The 14,354-nt window shown below is 57.1% G+C and overlaps 1 protein-coding gene across 1 annotated transcript in view; it reads right to left on the reverse strand.

The window, feature by feature from the left end:
• Positions 1 to 283: 283 nt before the first annotated feature.
• The window catches only part of FYCO1 (FYVE and coiled-coil domain autophagy adaptor 1), a 74,473-nt gene continuing 60,402 nt past the window's right edge, over positions 284 to 14,354 (reverse strand). Inside the window, exons 16-18 of the mRNA XM_049640317.1 lie at positions 11,520 to 11,730; positions 5,965 to 6,074; positions 284 to 4,023 (exon numbers count right to left, since the gene is read on the reverse strand). Of these exons, the coding sequence (XP_049496274.1) occupies positions 3,948 to 4,023; positions 5,965 to 6,074; positions 11,520 to 11,730 (397 nt within the window). The 3' untranslated portion in view covers positions 284 to 3,947. The remainder of the gene's footprint in view (positions 4,024 to 5,964; positions 6,075 to 11,519; positions 11,731 to 14,354) is intronic.

Below are 14,354 nucleotides of genomic sequence, written 5' to 3' on the forward strand. Positions count from 1 at the left end.
CTCTGCTCATCTGGCGGAGAGCAGCCGGGTTGGAAGGATGCCTTGACTCCAGCAGGCCTGAACGCCGACCTCAACCTCACGGTTGGCGGGGGTGGGAGTACCCAGATGCCAGGCCACACGGCAAACCTCTCGGAGCATCTGGTGGCTCGAGCCCTTCTAAAAAGCCGGGGTACAAGCCGATGCTCTATGTCCCAGCAGGGTGACTCCACACCCCCGGTCCGGTTTGGGTAACTTCATCACTCGCCTCGGGTCCTGGTGCAAAGAAAGACGACGCTACTCCCTGTGTCATAGTGTTTGCTTTATTTCAATCCTGAGGTTAAAAAGAAAACAGTTCCAAACAGTGCCGCAGATGCTATAAAGAAGTATGTTTGGGGTACAAAAGTTTCTCACCTCCCCCCGCCGCCGCCATGCAGGTGGGGTGTTGGCAATTTGATGTGCTCCTGGGTAGTTCTTTGGCAGGTAAGAACGCAATGGGTCCCCAGACCCACTATCCCGTAAGGCCTCGAGAATGGAGGGTTAGTCAATTAAAGTGCAATTCTGATTTGGAAGCTGCCCAGCCAAGGCCTGGGCGTCGCTGTGCAGCCCAGCCCCCAGAGGCAGGGGCATCTCTGGATAACACTCATCCTAAGGTTCTAAGGAAGCCTGTGTCTAAGGAAGCGATGTCTCCCGAAATTTAAAGATAGACTTCACTATTTTTTCAAGAGCCATTACAAGGGAAGAGGCATGATTCCCGTTTCCTCGGAAGAATCACAACGCAACGAAAAGACTTACCCAAGGCGCCACTAAAAAGTGCCTTTCGGGGTTAAGTGTTTTTGCGAACCTGGCTGGCTGGCTCGTTTCTGCTGCAAGACTCCTGGTTCTTGGAATCACGGATGGCTTCTCTCTGCCTTAATTCTCAACACCTCCGAGCCAAGGGTGGGATTCTCACGTGTGGGTACCAAGGTGGGCCTTAAAAAATGAAACTCCTAAAGACACTTTAAAACTCAGCGGACACCTAACCAGTTTCGCGTAAAACGCAGGCGCTGAGATCTCACTCCCAAATGGGGATTTCCTTTCCGCTGAGTCTAGGATGACTTCCCCACCCTAGGCGAGGGGATAACTGGAAGCGTTCAGGAAAACCATTCCCTTTCTTCTTCAGGTGCAGCGTGTGGCTTTTTCCCTTTCTACTTTTCAAGCCTGGTGGGGTGTTTCAGTTCCAGATTCCTTCTTGGGCATTTCTTTGCCTGCTCGTGATCCAGGTGACCGGGAGGCCAGCGGGATCCAGCCACGAGGGCTCTGCAGAGGCCATGCTTTATCCCGACACCCTTCCTTGCTATGGGCGGGCGTGCCTTAGAGGCTGTGTCCTTGGGGAAGGTTGGCGGGGAAGCGGCTTCTGAGCCAGAGGTGGACCAGGCAGCCGGCAGGAGTACTACAGGGTGAGCGACTGTTATTCAGAGAGCCGGCCATCCAGGGGCTTCTGGGTTCTTGTTGCGTTTCGTTTTGTTTTGCATAGTGATCTGGGGTCCCAAGGAGGTCTCCTCCTGATGATTTCTAGTGTCATTCAGTCTCCTGGCTGGGGCTACCACCTTCAATGGTTGTTCTGCATTGTCATCTGCGGTTTTGGAAAACTCCCCCCACCCCCAAACCTCAGAAAAGTCGAGAACCTGTTTAAAATGAGAATAAAGCTATTCGTACAAGCCACACTGAAACAGGCCAACGTGTTCTCTCTAGTTGCGTAACGCACAGCAAACTCGAGCTCACGCTGCAAAGTAACGAGGGAGAAGAGTCTGTCCAGCACAAACAATAAATAGGATATGGAGCTGGGACGTGACCGCCGGGGGATCGGGCGACCCTCTGAACAACTGCGGTCAGGGTCAGCGTTCCGGAGCGGGGGCACTGCACGCCACCAGGGGCCCCTGTGCTCCTGGAGCAGCAGCTCTGGGCTGGCTTCGCAAGAGCCGGGCGCGCTACGCGTGTTGTTGGGCCCCTGCCGGGCTGACTGACAGAGGTTCACGAGGGGGCTTGGATGGAATGTTCCAGGCCTTTCTCAGGAAACACAGGAGCCATTAGCTGCACAGGATGGTGGGGGCACCATCAGCTGGCCAGTCAGCATGGCATCCTGGGAAAGCACTCAGAACAAGACTCCAGACCGCTCTGGCTTCTCTTTTGTGGGTTTTGTTATTACGGGCAGCCACTAATTCTGATTACCCTTTCCAGGGGAGAGGGTGGGCTCAAAGGCGGCATGGTTTACTCTGGAACCATCCTCAGGCCGTGTGGCACACCGGGGAGGGCAGGCGTGGGGCTCGGGAGAGTCTCTGGGAGCCCGGCCGCATCTTGCCTTGGCGGTGAGCACGGTCAAGGCCTGGGCCACTGGGAGATGCTAGAGACCCCGGTGGCTTTCTGCCGTGGGCGGCCGCTCCAAGGAAAGAGCACGAGAGGCTCGGCTTTTCTCTGGGTTGATGTCTCCGGAAGGTTCTGTTCACCAACCCCCTTGCCCTGCCCAACCTGACTGCAAGCAGCCACGTCCCCAGTTAAGCGACAGCTCCAAGTCTATCATGGAGGTTACTTCCCCCACCCCTGCCCCACGAGTCCTCTCTGCTGGCTGGTAGCTTAGGGGTCTGTGCTGGACGTGGCCTGGGGTCCCTGACCTGTCCGAAGGGGGCCGCTCCAGATGCCCCGCTCACCTGTGGAAGTGTCTGAGCTCCGACTTCGGGCTCTGGCCTCTGTGAACCAGGCACAAAGAGGCCATCGAAGGTGAGCTCTGTACGGCGGGAGAAGAGGAGGGCCGCGGACAGCGGGAAGGCTATGTCCTTCCAGGAAAAGGACACAGGATTCCTCGGCCCCAAGGGGAGATGGCTCCTGGGGGTCAAGTGTAGGCTGAGCCACGGGAAGTGGGCAAACGGGGTGCTGGGGAGCAGGCGGGTGGCAAGTGGGGGCCGAGGAGTGAAGTCAAAGCAGATTCGTGAGTGATGCCTGTTACGCTTGGGTTACCAAAGACTTTTGTTAAGAAGGCCCCGAGTCTTGAAAGTGGTTCTTACCCAGATTATGATCGTTACTAAACACGTCTGAAGGTGGGGCGGAAGCTCTTATTTATACAAAGAGCCCATCAGCTGAACAGTGCGTCCTAAGGGCCAAGGCGCGATGCTGCCTGTCGGTCAGGCTGTCAGGGTTAGCCGGCTTCGGGGCTTCAGCCGCCCGTGCAGAGACAGCGCCGCAGTGCGCGTCCTCAGGGGGGTGGCTGAGGGGCCTGCCTGAGTGAAGGGCTTTGCGCGAGGACAGGACTTTGCAGACAGAAGAGCCAGGAAGAAAGTGGAGCTCGAGGCCCCTCCAAAACTGTTGAGTTTGAAGCAGTCCCAAATTTACTGGGGCAGGAAGGGACAGAGGCATGACGGGAAGAGGCTGGAGGGAGTCGCCGGAGGGGCCCCCCAGGCGCCCTGACTCTCAGGATGGCCCCGTGGCCTCCTTTTCCTGGGAGGACCAAGGGCCTCACGGCCTGAGGACTCAACAGGGTCTGGCCAGGACATCCCGGCTCATGGTCGCCCAGGACGCCTGGCCCCTGCTGGGCAGAGTGGGGCCTTTCTCTCCCCGGGCACGAGTTGGGATCATGGCCTCTGGCCTGTGCAACTCTCCACGGGGGCGGCCTGGAGCCAGATGTGGCTCCGGGAGAGGCCGATGGTCTCCTGAGGGTTTAAACCTTTGGCAGAGTGAGTGTCCCTTTGGGTGTGAGGATGGTCGGGTCCCTAATCACGGGAAACGGTGCTTGAGCCCTTAAAAGCCATGGAGGCTCAGAGTGACGGTGCGAAGTTCTGAGTACAAGGTGCTCCAGACAGAGCAGCTCTGAGGGGTGGCCCGTCAGCTTTGGAGCCGCTGCCTTTTTTTTTTTTTTTTTTTTTTTTTTTTAGTGCTTTATGTGACAGGTGAGCAAGAGTAGTGTTTCCTGTGGATAAAGTGAAACCAGGTGCTTGAGCCTACGGGAAATCGCTTCCATCGTAGATCACAGGCCTGTCAACCGTCAAGTGATAAAACACTTTCTTGGAGACAAACCTGAGGAAACAGAAGTGGAAAAGGAGGGTGTCACGCAGACGCAGAAGCCCGAGGGCAGCGGCTGCCGCTGGGGCCTCTGCGGGGGGCTGCGGTGACCTGGCTGGGTGGGGAGGGGCCCCGCAGGGAGGCCTGGGCCCCTCACCCCGTTTGTCCGGCAGACTTCTCCCCGGGCAAAGGGTCCGGGGGGGGGGGGGGGTCCTGGGACGTCAGCACCGACTGCCCTGGGGCGTGGGTGCAGAAAAGCCGCAGGGTTGCTGCTCGGCGGGGGGCTGCACGGGGAGGGGGTGGGCGGAGAGAGCAGACACTGAGAAGAGGTCTCTGGGGGAGCATGGGTTTCAGCACCCCCGGCCGCCTGAGCGTGTTCTGCCGTCCACGGTTCAGAACTCTCTGCAAGGGCACCAGGCCAGGGTTTGTCACAGCAGCACGGCCGCCTCCAGCGGTAACTAGGAGCCTGCCTGGGGCACAGGACTGCGTTCCACCCTCAGTGCGCCTCTCCTCCGCCGCGCCCACAACCCGCAGGGAATCCTCACGAGGTGGCATCTGTGCTCACGGCCACCGCACAGGAGGCGGGGCTCAGCTAAGGCCCACAGAGGGAAGGGCAGGGCCCGCGCGCCTGGCGGACCCGCACCCACTCGCCTGACCGCTGCCCCATCCCGCTGCCCTGCAGGGGGCTGGGGCTCACGGTCACTTGGAGCTCCGGAGGCCGTTCTCTGGAAATGCTGGGCCTGTGCCCCTGAGTCCTGCTAATTCAAGGTGCGTGTGTGTTCATGGGGCAGGGGAGGGGAAGGAGAGGGGAAGGAGGGGGGCAAGGGGGGAAAGTTCATGCTCTTAGCCTCTCGTGTGTGGACGCCCTTGGCCACAAGCCCTGGAGTTCAGGGCCTGAAGGTGGTGAGGGGTGGTATGGCTCTCTTCTAGAATATGCTATCTAGTCATTCTGCTAAAAGCCAAGTGGGCTGGGAAGGGTGCCCCGTGGGGGGGGATGTGGCCACCAGCTCAGGGCCCCACTCACAGAGGATGTGGCTGGTGCTGGTCAGGCAGGTCTCCTAAAAAAGGTGGCCCCGACAAGGGCTTATGCCAAAGCCAGAAGACACAAAAGGGATGTGTGCCAGCAACCTTAACCACCCCCGTCTCCTGTCTCCAGGACGTGGGGCCCTGGCGCATGGCACACGCCCAACCAATGTGCTCTTCTCCTCCACTTCCTTCCTCGGCTGCCCCTCCAGCTCGTGTCCCTACATTCCCAACGTCCTGCCCTCCAGCCCTTCACTGCTGACCCATATCTGGTGCTTTGATGTAGTGCTTCCCAGAGATGGCACACGCTGCTCCCGCTGCCATGCTGAGAAGGCCCAGGGGCTCCTCCTCAAAGCTCTAGTCCTGCCCTTCATTTCCCTCTTGCTTGTCCGTCCGTCCATCCATCCATCCATCCATCCATCCATCCAACCATCCACTGTTTCTACTGAGCCCCTTCTCTGGGCTGGGCAGTGGGAGCTTGGACACTCGCGAGAAGCAGGAGGGCATACGGTCGAGTCCAGAGCCTGGAGGCAGGCCCTCTGGGTTCCCAGCTGGCTTCACCACCGCCAGCTGTGTGACCTGGAGTGTCACTCTGTTACGCATCTGGTCCTCAGTCCCCTAGCAGCACCGTGAGGAGAACGGTGGTCGCTCCGACATGGGGGTGTTGCCGGGCGTAAGTGAGTCCGTAAGGGTGGAGGGCCGAGAACCACCTGACACGAGCTAAGACTCTGTAAGTACTGGCCCGTGTTTTATAAAATCTATAACAGACCCTAAACCACCACCGTATAGGGGTCTAAGGTAAAAAACAAAACAAAACAAACTATTAATAGTAAGTTACTGATAATTAAATAGTCTCTTTTAAATGTCCACCTCTGTTCTTGGGGCCAGGAGGCAGGTGAGTTGTTCTGGATGTTAATGAGCGAGCATCCCTACCTGGAAAAGGTGTTGTCGAAGATGAGCATGTAGATGCCTGGTGTGCGGACCTTGAGCTGGCCTTGGATGTTCTCCTTGTGGGAGCTGCATCGGGTCGTGGGGATGAGGACCTGGGAGGAAAAGCAGATCAGAAAAAGTGTCAGGGAAGCCGAGAGGGCCTAAAGGTCTTCTGGGCAGAGCCTTTATTTTGGGGAGGGAACTAGGCCCAGGGAGGCTAGGCGCCCTGTCTGAGGTCGCAGCGGGGCAAGGCTGGGGCTGTGGTCGGCCCCAGGAGCGGGGAGGGGTCTTCCACATGCCCTGCATTTGTTGATAACCTGTGTTAGGGAAGAGGCTGTGAGCATGAGTTTCACCCGGCATCGTGAACTAGTCAGCGCCCCAAAGGAGTGGCCCCAGCCTCTCTGACCATGGCCAGTGCCAGAATGTTCCACATGTGGAGGACCACTCATTTTATGGATTCAGAAAGCTGGGACTTATTCGAGGTGAAGTCCATAAGTCTGCCTGGCTCCGATTGGACCGAGGGCTGACCTGGGGTCAGGTGAGCCCCACAATTGCCCCAGGTCTCCACTTGGAGAGAAGGGAGCAACAGCCAGATGGGACAAATGGAAAACAGAGAGTACGATGACAGACTCAAACATTACCTGATCAATAAGCCCACTAAATGTAAATAGTCTAAACATCCCAATTAAAAGGCAAAGATTGTCAGGCTGACCCAACCCCATCATGCCTATAAGAAAAGACCATTTAAAGGTAAAGATACAAATAGGTTGAAAATCAAGGGATGTAAAAAGATATACCGTGGTAGCATGAGTCAAAAGAAGGGTGAATTGACTGCCTTAATATCAGACGAAATACATTTTATATCAAGGGATGTGGCCAGGGATAATTTCCTAATGATAAAGATGTTAGTGCATGAAGAGGACGGGCCAGTCCTGACACTGATGCCCCTAATGACTGAGCTTCAAAACACACGAAGCAAAAAGTGGTAGAATTGCAAGGCGAAATAGGTGAATTCACAATTATGGTTGTATATTTCAATCAGGGATGGAATAAAAGACAGGAGCTCAGTAGGGAAACGAAGACTCAAAGAACAGCATCAACTAACTCAATCCAACCGCCGCTTATGGAACACTCCACCTGACCATGGCAGAACAAACCGTCTTTTTCGAGTGCGCTTGGGATAATACACAGTAGGCCATCTTCTAGGCCATTAAAAAAAAAAAAAAAGCAACACTCATATTTAAAAGGATTCAAGTTATACAAAGTCGGTTTTCTGCCTGCAATGGATTTAAATTAGAAGTGAATAGATCTCCGGGGCACCTGTGTGGCTCCGTTGGTCAAGCAGCCGACTTCAGCTCAGGTCATGATCTCACAGTTCATGAGTTTGAGCCCCGCGTCAGGCTCCGTGCTGACAGCTCGGAGTCTGGACCCTGCTTCGGATTCCGTGTCTCCCTCTCTCTGCCCCTCCCCTGCTCACGCTCTATCTCTCTGTCTCCCAAAACTAAACGTTAGAAAAGAAATTAAAAAAAAAAAGTGAATAGATCTCTAGAAAATACCAAAATGTTGGGGCGCCTGGGTGGCTCAGTCGGTTAAACCCCCGACTTCAGCTCAGGTCATGCATGATCTCACGGCTCGTGTGTTCAAGCCCTGCATCGGGCTTTGTGCTGACGGCTCGGAGCCTGGAGCCTGTTTCAGATTCTGTGTCTCCACTTGTCTCTGCCCCTTCCCTGCTCATGCTCTGTCTCTGTCTCTCTTTCTCTCAGAAATAAACATTAAACCATTTAAAAAAAAGAAAATACCAAAATATTTATAAACTAATCATCACACTTTTAAATAACCCGTGGGCCAAAGAGAAATAAAAAATCAAGTGGGAGATCCCAAAGGCATGGGAGAGAATTGTGCACGGCACGTTCCGGATGCCACAGTACATTTGCTCTGGCTGGGAGCTGCTGGTGGAGAGGGAGTAGGTAGAGCCCAAGACAGGCCTGGGTGGGATCAAGGTGAATGAGGACCTACTGTGTGTAGGCTCTGGGGCGGCCACTTCTGCACATGGTCTCCTCAAGTCCCATTAACGGTCTCTCGCATTCTTATTTCCATCGGGCACTGAGAATTCTGAGAGGTTGAGAGGTTGGGTCTGCTTCTGTGGCCCGTAACCTACCAATTCTGAGCCTGGACATTCCAGCAAGCGCAGGCAGGAAGGAGCCGCTGGACAGGAAGGCTTGCTGTTGACACAGGGGCCACTGGGCGCCCCACACCTCAACCTCAGCATTTACGGCCTTGATTGCAAAGCAACCACCGGGAGCTCGTTGGGCACTAGAAGTTTCTATTCTGTAGACTTTTCACACGTCTTGATTCCTGTTTTCCCACCGGGGGCAAAATCTATGAGATTTTCTCTGGCCAAGGCTCATGCAGCTGCAGTGATAGGAAGATGATGGGGGGGGGGGGGGGGGAGTGGTCTCTGGAATAAACCCGAGGCAGGTCTCCGCTGTGTGAGCTCTGGCCTCCCACCAGCGCCAGCGCCTGGGTGGCCGTGCCCTGATTTACACCATGTGTCTGCGAGACAGCACGAGTTGGTTTCATTTATATTTGGACGGGTTCCTGTGGCCTGGGGCTCCCGTGCAAAGTGAGGGTTCTATGCTACATGGAAGAAGTGAGTCACAAGAGGCCACAAGAGGCCACGGTGGTGGTTGCTGGGGGGGCGGAGGTTTGGGAGTGACTGGCCATGATGTTTCTTTTGGGGATGATTAGAGTGGCAATGGTTACATAAGCTGCAATACACTGTATTTTAATGGGTCGATTATTTGGTATATGAACTGTATCTCAATAAAGCTGTCTAAAAAATACAATGTCAAGCGTCCTTGCTGCCGGTGCTGGTCTCTCCCCTGAGTCTCTGTGACCCCAGACAGGCTGTTGAGTTTCTCTGGCCAAACATGGGTCCCCACCCAGAGAGAGGGCAGGGCCTGGGTCCCGTTTCCTGTTCTGTCCCCAGGCTTTAAGACAGCGGTCGGCACACAGGCAGCCTCAAGTCCTTGATTTACTGTTTCTCTGGTCAAGCGTCTTCCCAAATTCACAGCCTTTGATCTCAGTGCTGAGGAACGACCTTGTCCCGGTGGAAACGCTCTGGAGAGGAGGGGGCCCGGGGATGGGGCAGTGTCTGCTGCGGGCTGCCAGAGATGGGCCTGGCCTTGTGCTGTGTGGCTCCCTCCACCAGGGCACGTCTCCTGGTGTGGCCCAAGGCCTCCTCCCCTGACCACTGCGCCCCAGGTGCCCGCCGTCCCCACCATGACACGCTACCTGGAATCATGGTTGTCTGTTCACTAGGGTCTCTCTCCTGAAGGGCAGATCTCACATTGTCCCTTCTCTCTCTCTAGCTCTGATAGGCGCAACAGAGCCCGGGGTTCAGCAGAAACTCAGGAAGTGGCTGTGAGCAGACCCCGAGTCCCTCATGTCTGTACCTCCATAACCACACTCTGGGTGCTGCAATTTGCTCTGGACCCCGGGGTTTCCTGTAAGGCCCAGGTCAGTCAGGGGATCCTAGGGGGAGTCCCTTAGACGGCCGCTGAGGACGTGCACCTGGAAACAGGTTCCCAGGCTGATGTCTGTTCAGGGGACCTCGGGGAGAAATAACAGCAGCCCCACGGCAGGCTGGGGATGCTGGGCTCCTGAAGGCAGACAGCGCCCGAAAGCCCTTCTGGCTTGCCCCGTGTACGGGCTCCTTCTGCCCCCTGGCGTCCACTCTGAGAAACACACGGGTAGTCCTGACCCCTGGAGGTCACCTGGGCGCCAGAGATGAGGAAGCTTCCTCCGGGTCCCCAAGCCCGCAAGAACCACACAGATCTCCCAGGGCCGTGAGGGTTTGGCAGGTGAGCGACTGAACAAGGGGAGAGGCCCACAGCTCGGCCACGCGTGGACAGGTGGAATAGCAAAGGCCTGGACACCCGATTGAGTCCCTTCCCCTGTCCCTGCCACAAACAGCCACCGGTGTCTGATGCGGGACGACGTGGTGCTGGTCCCTGGTAGGTGTTGGGGCTGTGGGGGCGAACGGCCCGGCTACCGGAGGCAAGTTCCTGCTGAGCGTGGCGCTGGCCCTGGCAAGCCACTCTGCCTCTTAGTGACCTCATCTGCCAACGTGAGCCCTGCACGCCATCTGCAGGGTGGAGTCTGTGCCCGCTCCCGGGCCCGCAAGCCCCAGGACCGCCTGGGGGCAGCCTCGGAACCCCAGGGAGTAAGGGCTCCGAGCTCGGAACGCGGCACGGCCAGGGGCCCCCCGAAGGGAAAGTGGGGGGCAGAGCGTGAATGAGAGGCTCCACAGAACAAGGCCAACTCAAGGAGGCTGGAATTAAGTCGTAGGAGTGAATTTGGAGAGGGCGGGAATGACAGAGTCGTCTCTGCAACGAGCCGGTACCAACAGGGCAGGGGACAGGACGGCGAGCCAGACAGGCACGGGGCGCACGGGGCGAGCCTGCTCTCCTTCAGCTCGGGGCCCGCACCCCGCCTCTCGCCGAGGGCCCCCCACAGCCAGCGCCCCACAGACGGGGGGTGGGGGGGACTCAGGGATTTTCTCACACAGACGTCACAGGAGGCTCCTTTCAGGCGATTTCAAACTGCTCTCCCCCACCCTTCTTCTCGCCATTGCTGGCACCTGGAAGTTTCCGCACGGTATAGCCACTAAGGGCCGCTCTGAGCTCTAGGCCAGCCTGGCCGTCCTCACCGGTCCTCCCACCCACAGTGTGTCAAACGGGACAGGAATTTCCGCCCAAACCAGCTCCTCTCCCCTCTGCCGAGTCAGTCAGCCACCCACGGAGTCCTGTTCAACCTCCTGTCCCGGGCTCTGGATCCCACCCATCCTTTCTATTCTGGCTCCCAAGCCCCTGGAGCTAGGCTCACCGGACGCACCTGGGGATGCCTGTGTGTCCACACTCTGCTACCCGCTGCCTGGATTCTGACCGAGCGGTGTGGCGGTGGCCTCAGGAGTGGGTGTTTCTAACGTGCAGACAACACTGAGACCCGTGGTCCAGGCCATCGTCAGCATGCCACGCTGAGAACGTCTTAGGACTTTATGAGCTTGCATCTGCCACCGAGATTTCAAGCCCCACCCACCACCCAAGGGACACAATGGCCAGGTGTCTCTGGCAAGGTCTCTGGGACCCAATGCCCCCTAACCTCGTCCACGGTGCCCTCCTCTTGCTCTGCACAGCCGGGCTACAAGAGGATCCTTAAACCGGGCCGCGTGTCTGTATTCTTCGCAATTTCACCCACTGACCTGTCCCGAGGTCAGACCGGAGATGTCTGACACAGGAGCAACCTTCAGTCGCCTGAGGACAGTGCTCTGGAGCCTCCAAGGTCTTTCCTTTCCCAAGCCGGCCAAGAACAGGAGCGTTGCCTGCTCCGTGGGACGCAGCCCGGAGGGCCCGTCCTCCTGCTTTCTCTCCACGTTCCTCTCACGGCCGAGGCCCAAACACTCCAGCGGAGGCCTGCCCAGCAGAAGGCTGGACGGCCACGGCCCCGCACCAGGGAAGGTCTGCCCAAGCACCCCGCTGGCGGAGGGCCGGCCTTACCTTACACTGGTCCAGCGGTGTGTCCTCGGCCTCCTGGAAGACCACGCTGAAGGAGATGCTCTTGGGGTCGGAGGAGAAGACCCAGCTGATGGTGAGGCCCGCCTCAGCCACGGTGATGGGGATGACGCTGTAGGTACTGGACCTCACGAACAGCTCCCTGTTGCTCTCCCCGAAGTTGGCGATCTCTTCCACCGTCAGCGGTAATTTTATCCTAAAACCCAAGGGCGGAGAGGGCCCGGATCAGATGGGCAAAGTGCCCGAGTCCTCTGGCCAGCTCGTCTGCGGCTCAGAGGTGGCCGGAAGCCCTGGAGGCTCTTGGGAGGACAAGGCCTGGGTACCCTTGACCAACACGCTTAACTATGCGAGAAACCTGGGTGCGCAGTGTGGGTCGAGGCACCGGGGACGCGTGTAAAGCACGCAGGTGACAGTCCCGGCTGCGTGGGGCTGGCATGTCCCTGCAAGCCTGTCGGAGAGGAGAACGGCCTGAGGCGATCCACGCGCCGCGAACGGGAAGCGGGTGCGGAGGCCTCGGCTTTCTGCAGCTTTCCCGGAGCTGCCCTGCTGCCCAGCACAGGTCCCCTCTCCAACTCCCTGCCGCCCTTCATGTCATTAGCACCAGCAGGAAGCACGCACGTCATTACAAACTTCCTGCCCTCTGGAAATCTGGGGCCTGCTGTAAGACTGCAAGGGGGCACCCTGATTTTCTTAAACGCAGCCGTCCCAGATTCTTTATACGGCAGGGGCGGTGGGGCAGGGTGATGGCCTCGGGGACGCAGGCTTCTCGGGGTCCGTGTCCCCGGTCCTAACGCTCGCCAGCTGGACAACAGCCGCTTCTGTAAGTTTAAAGGTTTAGTGACAGTGAGCTCCTCTGTTCCCGGGGTCCTGTGCGGGGCCCCGAGTGCGGAGCCAGAGGGACCCGGGTTCCGGTACCTGCTTTGCTTTCCTTCCCTCCTCCTGAGCCTCAGTTTCCTCATCTGCCAACGAGGACAACCAGGCCTGCCCGCTGATGGGTGTGAGGCATACATCAGAGCATGGACTTGGCGGAGGGGGGACTGCTCCCTGAGGCTGCCTGTTTTCCGACTCGGTGGCGCCCCCTCCTGGACCGTGCAAGTCGGGAGCCCGCATGTGAGCACCAGACGCGAGGACAGGGCCTCCACTGCTGAGCTGCCACCTCAGGGGCGGCGTGGCCTCGGGCGAGTCGCATCCCCTCGACTGTGAAGTGAGAAGGTGGCGGCCACTACGTGCGGGGCCCTCTGCTAGCAGGCTTCATGTGCTATCACCACGGCCACGTGAGGAAGCAGGTGCTCCCCCTTGCACATGAGGAAGCCAAGAATCACACAGATGAAGAAACTTGGTCCAGGCCCACACAGGTCTGATAGGAAGCCATTACCTGTCCACTCCACCAAACTGCCTTCCGTGGCGAAAATACATTACTGTCCCCTTCGAGACGCGGCGGTGGAAACCGAAGCTCAGAGAGGTTAGGTAACTCGCCCAAGACTGCACAGCAAGTAAGTCACGGGGCTGAGAGTTCTATCTGCCTTCAGAGGTGTGGAGACGGATGGAAATACTCCCCCCACCCCAAGCTATGCTAATGAGAAGAGAAATCAAGGATTAAAAAACCCAGAATGTGGGGCACCTGGGTGGCTTAGTCGGTTAAGCGTCTGACTCTTGGTTGAGCCTCAGGTCATGGTCTCGTGGTTCCGTGAGTTCGAGCCCATGACAGGCACTGTGCCGACCGCGTGGAGCCTGCTTGGGATTCTGTCTCCCTTTCTCTCTGCCCCTCCCCCACTTGCACTGTCTCTCTCAAAAATAAATAAACACCCTACTTTGTTTCTGTTCCACGGCCAGCACCACCCTGTGACACAGTATGTAATTTACTTGTGTATTTCTGTTTAATGTCTGCCAACCCCTGCTGGAATATAAGCTCAACAGGGGGGCTCTGTTTTGCTCAGTGATATACTCCAAGGACCTAGAACATACCTGGCACCTAGTAGGTGCTGAATAAATACGTGTGAGTGAGTCCATGAGTACGGGACTCGATGCAGTGACTCATGCAGCCGTTGGACGCGACACAGAAGAATACGATACGTGAAAATACTCACGCCGTTGAAAAATGAGGTACCTAGGTATTTAAAAAAACCGGAAGGCTATCCGCCAAAGTGGTTTCCTTGTCTCTATTTTCCTATTTTTCTACAATGAAAACGTATTGCTCTTACAGTGACAAAACAAAAAAAGTTATTTTCAAAAAAGAAGAACACAGGGCCACGGGTGTGAGAACGGGATGACGCTAAGGGGACACGGGGGAACTTCTGACGGGGAGGGGACCGCGCTCCGTCTTCACTGTGGTCACACGGGGCTGAATCACTGTTCTTTTCTGGACCTACGTTCCCTCTTTGGCAGAACCGGGCCACGGAGCCGGGTGGGATCGGAGGCCCCTGAGATCACAGAAGCCACTGGCCGTGCCCGGCATGGAGCCTGGCAGGATGACTGACTACAGTGTATTAATTGTCAAAGTCTAAGCACTGTACACATAAAGGGGGAAGTTTACTGTCCATAGATTGTACCTTAAGAAAAAAGCACAGACTGGAGCGCCTGGGTGGCTCAGTCGGTTAAGCTTCCGACTTTGGCTCAGGTCGTGATCTCACAGTTCCTGAGTTCAAGCCCCACATCGGGCCCTGTGCTGACAGCTCGGAGCCTGGAGCCTGCTTTGGATTCTGTGTCTCCCTCTCCCTCTTCCCCTCCCCTGCTCACTCTCTCAAAAACAAACATTACAAAAAGTTAAAAACATAAATAAAAGCACAGACTGCAAGCCATCATGGGTGCCGAGTCAGCCTG

This window comes from Panthera uncia, chromosome A2, assembly GCF_023721935.1.
Source record: "Panthera uncia isolate 11264 chromosome A2, Puncia_PCG_1.0, whole genome shotgun sequence".
NCBI classification, from domain to species: Eukaryota; Metazoa; Chordata; class Mammalia; order Carnivora; family Felidae; genus Panthera; species Panthera uncia.